Below are 10,310 nucleotides of genomic sequence, written 5' to 3' on the forward strand. Positions count from 1 at the left end.
TCTGTAGCTGTACGTACGTCTTCTGTAGCTGTACGTACGTCTTCTGTAGTCGTACGTCTTCTGTAGTCGTACGTCTTCTGTAGTCGTACGTCTTCTGTAGTCGTACGTCTTCTGTAGTCGTACGTCTTCTGTAGTCGTACGTCTTCTGTAGTCGTACGTCTTCTGTAGTCGTACGTCTTCTGTAGTCGTACGTCTTCTGTAGTCGTACGTCTTCTGTAGTCGTGCGTCTTCTGTAGTCGTACGTCTTCTGTAGCTGTACGTACGTCTTCTGTAGCTGTACGTACGTCTTCTGTAGCTGTACGTCTTCTGTAGTTGTACGTCTTCTGTAGCTGTACGTCTTCTGTAGTCGTAAGTCTTCTGTAGCTGTACGTCTTCTGTAGTTGTACGTCTTCTGTACCTGTACGTCTTCTGTAGTCGTACGTCTTCTGTAGTTGTACGTCTTCTGTAGCTGTACGTACGTCTTCTGTAGTCGTACGTCTTCTGTAGTCGTACGTCTTCTGTAGTTGTACGTCTGCAAAGTGTGTGTTTTACGCTATACCGCGAGAGAGAGAAAAGATGCACTGACTGAGGGAAGCAGGCCTTTTTTCAAGCTGCTCCCACAGCTTGGAAATAAAGTGCGTGGATCTTAATGCGGTTCTGTTTTTAAGCTTTTTAAACGATGACTCTTGTTTGTTTGTAGAAGTGTAAATGCTTTTTATACCGTGTGCGGTAAAGAGCTCTTGATGTCCGTGTTGTACATAAAATAATAAAAGTGTAACTGAATCAAAGATGGCGGAGCAGCTTATTTTACAAACACAAAACTCGCTCATTTTCTGAAAGTGCAAACACAGCGTTTTCCTTTAACTCTATTGACCTAGTTTGAGCCAAAACGCTTCTCTCCAAACGCTGAGCTGCACTAGCACTGAGGCTATTAGCTTACCAGCGCGGCAAACAGGGCTAAAGTTAGCAGCTAAAGTTAGCCTCAAACCGTCACCTGATCCACGCCGGGGGTCGAAGGTCGGATCTCGGGGCCTGGTTAAGTTTCACAGATCCAAGGTCATAACTGTTTTTTCAAATACTCAGAAATAAGTGCATGATTTTAAAACTATAAAGCAAATTAAATAAGAAAATGTAAACTTTAGCTACACGTCACAACCAGAACTTTCTGTTTTAAATTCAGTTTTTTTGAAATATTCACTGTAAATGGTGCAAACAGTTTTTTTCGGGTCATTTTTCTTTTTGTTTGTGACTCACGGATTTGAAAATATGACATCATGTTTTCCCCAGCTTAGCCACACCCCCTTTACCTCGTTACTGCTGCTGCTAAACCAGAGCTAAATGTGGACCAATCAGAGGAGTTCATGATTTGACAATAAAACTATAAAGAGTCGGGTAATAAGACCAATACTAATACCCGTAGTAAAGATAATATCAGATAAATCAGGTGAGTTTAAGAGTTTTATGCTGTCATGTTGTTGCTTTGCCTTGAATGCTCCACAGTGTGGCTTTAAATCAGATCACACCACTAAGTTCTGTGTGAGAAATGAAAACATGTGTAATTGAATAATATATATGTTTTGTATATGTTTTATGTGGAACATTCCCGGCAAAGAAATAACGTCTTCATGGAAACCCTTTATTTATTAACTAATTTATTTAATTTATTTAATTTATTTAATTTATTTAATTTATTTAATTTATTTTATTTATTTTATTTATTTTATTTATTTTATTTATTTTATTTATTTTATTTATTTTATTTATTCTATTTGTTTATTTGTTTATTTTGATTAAATAAATACAAAAAATAAATAACTTTTTTTCATTTTATATATTTTATATTCATTTAAAATGTATTTAAAATTGTATTCATTTTATTCATTCTAAATTGTGTGTTTTGTGTTAATTGAAAAGTGCGTTTTTTCTTTATAAAAAAAAAGAAAGAATAAAAAAAACAGATAATTGCCACTTTTTAAACTAAACTCGTCAGATATTCTATAATACTTAGACTTTTGATCAAATAAATAAATACACGACTTCGCCTGAACGTTAGACCAGTTACAACCACGACCCTCCGTCCTGCAGGTCTGTAGCTCCCCCTCGTGGTCGGCGGCAGTAACACCATTTTCTTGCTTTGTCAACAAAAACAAAATGAAAAAATCGCTCATTTTAAACCAGAAAATATGAATTCATACACGAAAAACACACAAGGACGACACAGTCACAGCGGCTGTGAAACACGTGGTTTTATTGAGCAGCTTGTGTCTCAGTGAAGGACAAAAAGATCTAGCAAAAAACAACAACAACTGTAAAAGCTACAAAGCGACTTCTGAACGGAAGAACAACTGGACAGATAAAGAAATACACACAAAAACTCAGTAACAAATCCTACAAAAAGAAACAGCACGAGGAGAAACAAATAGTGCAGACATGTTTTTTTAATTATTATTTTGCTATCTATCTATCTATCTATTTTAATTGTTTGGAAAACGTCTATTTCCAACTGGATTTGATTCATTTTAAAGCTGTAATATGTGACTTTACTGCTCTGTCCATGCGGAATGTTCCACAGAACGGCAATAAACATGTCTATGTCCATGGAGGCCACGTTACAGTTCAGATCTGTGGCGAGGCAAGCCCGTTCACAACGATTTAGTAGCAATTAAATCCCCTGTAATGAAATAACGATGTGATTCGATATATTTCGTGCTTCATTGTGGAACATTTCAAGGTCAAGACTCTTGTGCTGTTGATTTATGGAAGTCAAGTGATAGAAACTGTAACTTTTCAATAAAAATTGAGTCTTTAAAACATATCGATGACATATTAACGCAGCGAAGTGAACATCGTGCGGGTAAAAACACGACTAAAACAAAGGATCAAACAGATAAAACATCTTTAGACCATTTTCCTCTTGCGCTTCGTCCTCAAACACGTCCTCGTCACATTCATCTGCAAAACTATATTTACAACACTTTCCAGCTGATGCTTATCAATCATTTCAATGCCCGTTTTCATTAGGTTAAAGGTGCTTTTGTAGAACACGGCACAATAAAAGTAAAAACGACCAAAAAAGCATGTTCATGGCCAAAAAAGAAAGAAAGAAAAAGGTGTAAATAGGTGAATTTAAATGAATATATAAATAAAAGCAGCAATATTGTATAATCGTCTCATTCATTATTAAGAAGAATTTGTATTATTATTTTATTTTGAAAGTAAAATATGTTTCCACTAAGCACCTTTAACTTCAGCCTCTTCACACAGTGTTCCCTTACATCGTGAACAAAGACACATAAAACACCTCAAAAACACAATATTACATAAGTTTGTGATTATTAGTCAAACTGTGTTGATGCTTTTCCACTTAAAGTATTGACATTATTATTTATGGAGTGAACTTCTCGACAAAGAATCAGAACTCAAAAACGGAACAGAATTGAATATGGATTTTGACATTTTAACACTTCAGACGGATGAAATGTCTTTTAAATCAAATTCTCGTAATCGCCTTTCTTCCAAAACCTTTTGAGAGACTTTAATCAGAATCTGCATCTCAGAACGCTTGAAAGTTCCATAATAATCCTCATTAAAGGTGGTTTCAGTACAAAGCGGAGCCGGGCTGCCACACGCTCGGCTGCAGTCCCAGGTTGGACGTACTGAACCGCGGCTTCGGGACCCTGAACTGAGGATTGGCCTGCGAAGAAAACCCAGGAGGACTCATGGGACTCAGATTGGGGACACTTTTGAACTGCCTGCCGGCCTGAGCGTGACCGGGGGCTTGATTTGCCTTCAAGGGCGACGAGAAGGTGGGCAACTGGGGCAGAGGGGCGCTCGGCGCTGGAGGGGGCGGAGAGAGCGGAGCGCCGTCCCACTGCTGCCGCTGGTGTGGAGCTTGGTAGGGCGTGGCACTGGCTTGAGGAGGCGGGGAGGCTATGTCGGACCGCCACATGGGTTGCCCGAGCGTGGTCGCCGCTCTCGGGGCGATCACCTTCAACGCCGGGCCCGTCGTCGTGGGCGGCGGGGTGGAGAAACGCTTGATTTCAAAGACTCGCGCCGTTTTGTGGACACCTCCGGGAGTACCTCTGTGCGGCTGCGCGTCGGCGACGTCGTGGTTACCGCCGCCGCCGCCGTAGCTGAACAAAGTGGAGTTGAGCTGGTACGGCTTATGGTTCATCAAGTCCACAGGTTTTGGAGTTGATTTTGGCTTTTTGACTGAACCGGCTTTGGGTGTTTCTTGCTTCTTTTGTGCTACCAAGGGGCAAGACGGCGACAAAAGCGGGTTGTAGTTGATCGGCGGTGGCGCGCGAATGCTGGACGAGTATTTCCAAGTCGAAGGAAGAGAAGGCGTCGGTGATGGTTCTCTGGTTTGGGCGGGCGAGTAAGGCATCGTTGCAACGGACGGGGATCTTTCAACGACGTAACGATCCATTCTGTGTTGTCTTTTGGCGAATAGTTGACCTCCTTTACCTCCGAGAACCGGAGTTTGGGGCGTTTCTGTCATTTGAGAAACGACCGACCCTTTAGGCTTTGGCGCGACTGGGGGCGGCTTCGGTTGACGTTGGGCTTGCATGAAGTTGCAAGCCTCAGCACCCAATCTCAACCAATCCTCTTCCGGCCCGGACTCGTGCCCCGCTTCAGGAACAGGAACTCCGCCACTGTTTGGTTCCACATTCGGACCTTTGGTGAAACGATCGTCCATGTTTTGAACCATCGAAAGCAAGTCGGGATTGGGATTGACGTCTTTGCTTTGCAGAGCGGTAAACATCGGCTTCTTTTGATTGCGTTTTCGCGCTTCGGTAAGAATGCCGGTGCGGGTGGCTGGCACCGCGATGCGCTGCTCACGGGAGGCAAGCGCCTCGTTGCTAGGTACTTGAGGAGATGGTTGAACATGGCTGGGAGACATTGGCAGTTGAGTGTGGAGATAAGGATTGACAGGCGTAGCTGGAGGCGGCTGCATTGGCACATGTGCAGCTTCAGGTATGAAGGGTTGAGAAAAAGAAGGATCGTTGCTAGCATATTGACAATTGGGAGTTGCTGGTGATGCTAGCTGTTGAGGGGTTGGAGGAATGTAAGGTTGAGCAGAATACATTGGCGACGGTGGCAAATAAGTAGGTTGTGGCGTATAGGTTTGAGAGATGGGAGGAACATTGCTTGCATATTGATAGTTTTGAGATGTTAGTTGTTGAGGAATTTGATGACTGAAAGGTTGAGCGAGATTTATCGAAGATGGTGGCGGATAGTTGGCGTGATTCACGGTTGGTTGGGAGACTGTCGTAGCGGAAGACAGGGAAGACGGCGTGGACTGGATTGAAGATATTTCCGATGAATTGCCGTTGGTGCTCCTCGCAGGGATGTACAAGGAAGTACTCGATACAGCTCGTCTTGAATCCGATTGGCGCGGAGATGAGAGAGTCATCATCGACACGGCGTTGACGGGCGGAGCGGGTGCGAATACTGGTTTCGGTAGCGGAGGGCGAAACATCACGGAGGTCACAGACGGACGGGACGGCGCGCTCGAACCGGGGGCGAACGGGCGAGCGGTGCGATTTAGAACATTGCCGCCGGGAGAAAAAGTCGCGCTTGTGTCGTAGCCGGGATTTTCCTGTTGGGTATTTTGGCTTGGTAAAGGTGTCTGCGACGGCGGAGTGAGCACGACGCTAGCGCGGCTAACCTCTACCGCCCCGCCGTTTGTCAAAGGCATAGCGAGCGGAGACATGGGCGTGTAATTCGTGTTGATGGGTTGGTTTGCGACTCCGTTCTCCAGGTTGGTGTCGTGGTACGCCAACGAGTCGAGACCTGCGATCCTTTCCAGCTTGGGACTTTGACTGGTTGAAGTTGAAAATCCAAACGGAGGCGTTGGATTGGTTGAGAAGTCCAATGAAAGGTTGGGATTGGACGTCGGAGTTGTTGGGGTCGTCGAAGGGCAGGCTGAGCTTCTTCTGTCCAATAAGTCTAGATATCCGCTGTCCCAAGTCGGGTCGTACGATGCGGAGAAACCTTCTTCGTCGACTTCGGACCCGCTCAGAATGGAACTTCCTCCCTCCTCCTCGGTCTCCCCTTCGGTCTCTGAGCCCTTGTCTTCGGGCGCTTTGCCGAAACAGGTCAGCGTGTACTTCTTGGCCCTCTGCCGGCGCTTCTTGAACATAAGCACCCCTTTAGAGTTGGGGTTGGGCGCGTCCGTCAGTAAAGAGGCGATGGAGCGGCATTTGGTGCGGGCTTCTTTGACTTGCTTCTCCACCTGACTCTCACCGCGCTGCAGCTCTGGGGAAACACAAGACGGATAAAGGTAAATCAAATGAACTTATTCAACTTCTACTTCTGATTCACACAAATGATCACAGCAAACGTTTTAAACCTGTGGATCATAAAGTCGACTAAAATGAAAGAATGACAGTATTAACGATTTTGGCAAGTTGAGAAGTGTTTAATTTCAAATTTTTAAAATTCAAAAAATATATATTTTTAAATGTTTTAATTTGAATTTATACTTCTATATAGAGATTTTGAAGGAAAAACAGGCAGGAAAAGAATGGACTAGTGACAAGTGGCTATGATTCTGTACAAACTATTTAGAAATATACAAACCAAAACCTCAACGAAAAACACTGTAAAACATAATAAAACATAAAAAAGCAGTGAAACTATTGTTTGTACGAGGCAGAAAGGGGCAGAGATCCTCTGTGACGGACAGCAGAGATCCTCTGTGACGGACAGCAGAGATCCTCTGTGACGGACAGCAGAGATCCTCTGTGACGGACAGCAGAGATCCTCTGTGACGGACAGCAGAGATCCTCTGTGACGGACAGCAGAGATCCTCTGTGACGGACAGCAGAGATCCTCTGTGACGGACAGCAGAGATCCTCTGTGACGGACAGCAGAGATCCTCTGTGACGGACAGCAGAGATCCTCTGTGACGGACAGCAGAGATCCTCTGTGACGGACAGCAGAGATCCTCTGTGACGGACAGCAGAGATCCTCTGTGACGGACAGGAGAGCGTGAGGGGAGGATTTACAACAAAGAATTCCCGCACCAGGAAGCTTAGATCACTCCAGCATTTAGAGCACGGCTATTTGAGCTTTTTATTATCTCATTCATATAAATATCCTCCTCACAGCTGCAGCAGCAGAGGAGGAGGGGAAGAGTGACACACGGGGATCAGAAGATGGACAGATGGATGGACAGAGAGACAGACGGACAGATAGAGAGATGGAAGAACAGATCGATTAATAGATAGATGGATGGACATATACATGGACAGACGGATAGACAGACAGAAAGATTGATAAATAGGGCTGCAAATAACCCTCATGTTGCTAATCGTTTAGCTCGGCGCTGGTTCTTTCGATGAAGTTGTTTGGAACATAAACGACTTGGTGATGAGGCGTGAGTCTGATCCAGATGAAGCTGTGACGTCCTTTAAGGATCCTCCATCCAACACATTCAAGTCACACATTCTTCATTTTCATGCGACTGCAGCTCATCTCGAGTCATAAAACATATCTTCTGGACTCATGTCGTGTTCTGGATGCAGCTCATTATTACATGTCTAAATTAGCTGAAAATGATTTAAATAATGGATTTGTTGCGATGAACTGATGAACTTGTCGCAGCCGTAATCATAGAATCCACAAGAAAACAGAACTCAATAAAGCTGCAAAGGTTTAGTCAGAATAATCTGTCATTTATTAGATACGGAAAATAAAGTCTGATGTTTTTATACCGAGTTATATTTGTCCCAATCCTGATATAATTCTAAAACACATGTTTTCACTTCTACATTAATGTCAGTTACAACAAACAAACTGTGAATTAAATGAGAAAATATATATAATAACAACATATTTAAATAACTATAACACCTCGTAATGTTTTCATATCAAAAACAAGATAAATATTCCAGATTTTCCAATAAATGATCAGGTCTAAGTCGTGTCTCGATGTCGTTTGATCCAGAATGTTCTTACCTTTCCTCACAAAGCCCGTTAGTGGTTCTACCTCAGTGATATCCCTCATCTCAGGTCTGTCTTTTTGTGCGTCCAGTGTGTACCTCTGTCCTCAAACGGGACGGGGACGGGACGGGGACGGGGGGCTCTACAGCTGCTGAGGCTTTCCCCCCCTCACACGCTCCCTTCTCTTGTCCCGGGGCGGGACCTTTGTCTGAGTCCAGGACCCCAAACTAACTCATGATGTCAGCCCTCTATTCCTGCTCTGAGTGGCACCCAGCACCTGTCTGTCCACACGTGTACACATATATATACACTTATACACACATATACACACATGTACACATATATATACACTTATACACACATGTATACACATGTACACATATATATACACACACACACACACACACACGTGTACACATATATATACACTTATACACATATATATACACATGTACACATATATATACACTTATACACACATAAACACACATGTACACATATATATACACTTATACACACATGTATACACATGTACACATATATATACACACACACACACACACACACACACACGTGTACACATATATATACACTTATACACATATATATACACATGTACACATATATATACACTTATACACACACACACACACATGTACACATATATATACACTTATACACATATATATACACATGTACACATATATATACACTTATACACACACACACACACACACATGTACACATATATATATACACTTATACACATATATATACACATGTACACATATATATATACACTTATACACACACACACACACACATGTACACATATATATACACTTATACACATATATATACACATGTACACATATATATACACTTATACACACACACACACACACACACACATGTACACATATATATACACTTATACACATATATATACACATGTACACATATATATACACTTATACACACACACACACACACATGTACACATATATATACACTTATACACATATATATACACATGTACACATATATATACACTTATACACATATATATACACATGTACACATATATATACACTTATACACACACACACACACACATGTACACATATATATACACTTATACACATATATATACACATGTACACATATATATACACTTATACACATATATATACACATGTACACATATATATACACTTATACACACACACACACACATGTACACATATATATACACTTATACACATATATATACACATGTACACATATATATACACTTATACACACATATACACACATGTACACATATATATACACTTATACACACATGTATACACATGTACACATATATATACACACACACACACACACACACACGTGTACACATATATACACACACACACACACACACATATATATACACATGTACACACACATACACATGTACACATAAATATACACTTATACACACATGTATACACATGTACACATATATATACACATGTACACATATATACACACACACACACACACGTGTACACATATATATACACATGTACACACACATACACATGTACACATATATATACACTTATACACACATGTATACACATGTACACATATATATACACATATAAGATAAGATAAGATAAGATATTCCTTTATTGTCCCACATGGGGAAATTTCATTGGTGCAACGCAGGTAGATCCAGAGGTAGAAACAGAAGAACAGATCACTTATAGGAAGTCTGAAAAACACTTTCAGTAGAAGATCTCCTATAAATAAATAAAAACTCCCATAGACAAATAAATAAATAAATACCATTGCATGTGATCCCGACAGTAATTGCACATGAATATGTGTCACGACAGCACATAGATTGCACATGAATTTCACAGTAATTGCACATATGACAGAATTGCACATCAGTATTAGGTTAGGTCAGTATTGCGAGTGTTCAGGACTAACAGTTTTTGTTATAAAGTCTGACAGCAGCAGGAAGGAAAGACCTACGGAACCTTTCCTTCACACATCGAGGGTGGATCAGTCTCTCACTGAAGCTGCTCTCCAGAGCGGAGAGAGTGTCCTGCAGGGGGTGACACTCATGGTCCAGCATAGATGTGAATCTAGCCAGGACCCTCCTGTCCCCCACCTCCTGCACCGAGTCCAGAGCACAGCCCAGGACGGAGCTGGACTTCTTGATGACTCTGTCCAGCCTCTTCCTCTCCCTCTCTGTGATGCTGCTGCTCCAGCAGGCCACACCTACAGGAGCTGATGCCACCACAGAGTCGTAGAAGGTCTTCAGGAGTGGCCCTGTCACTCCAAAAGACCTGAGTCTCCTCAGGAGGTAGAACCGACTCTGG

General features: G+C 42.1%; 1 protein-coding gene across 1 annotated transcript in view; it reads right to left on the minus strand.

The window, feature by feature from the left end:
* Nucleotides 1–2,207: 2,207 nt before the first annotated feature.
* LOC140355594 (synaptopodin 2-like protein) overlaps nt 2,208–10,310 on the minus strand; it is a 27,022-nt gene continuing 18,919 nt past the window's right edge. The window contains exon 5 of the mRNA XM_072440254.1: nt 2,208–6,240. Within this exon, the coding sequence (XP_072296355.1) occupies nt 3,578–6,240 (2,663 nt within the window). The 3' untranslated portion in view covers nt 2,208–3,577. The remainder of the gene's footprint in view (nt 6,241–10,310) is intronic.

Source organism: Eucyclogobius newberryi, unplaced genomic scaffold (assembly GCF_026437365.1).
Source record: "Eucyclogobius newberryi isolate DKJ021-1_F unplaced genomic scaffold, fEucNew1.0.hap1 SCAF_118, whole genome shotgun sequence".
NCBI classification, from domain to species: domain Eukaryota; kingdom Metazoa; phylum Chordata; class Actinopteri; order Gobiiformes; family Gobiidae; genus Eucyclogobius; species Eucyclogobius newberryi.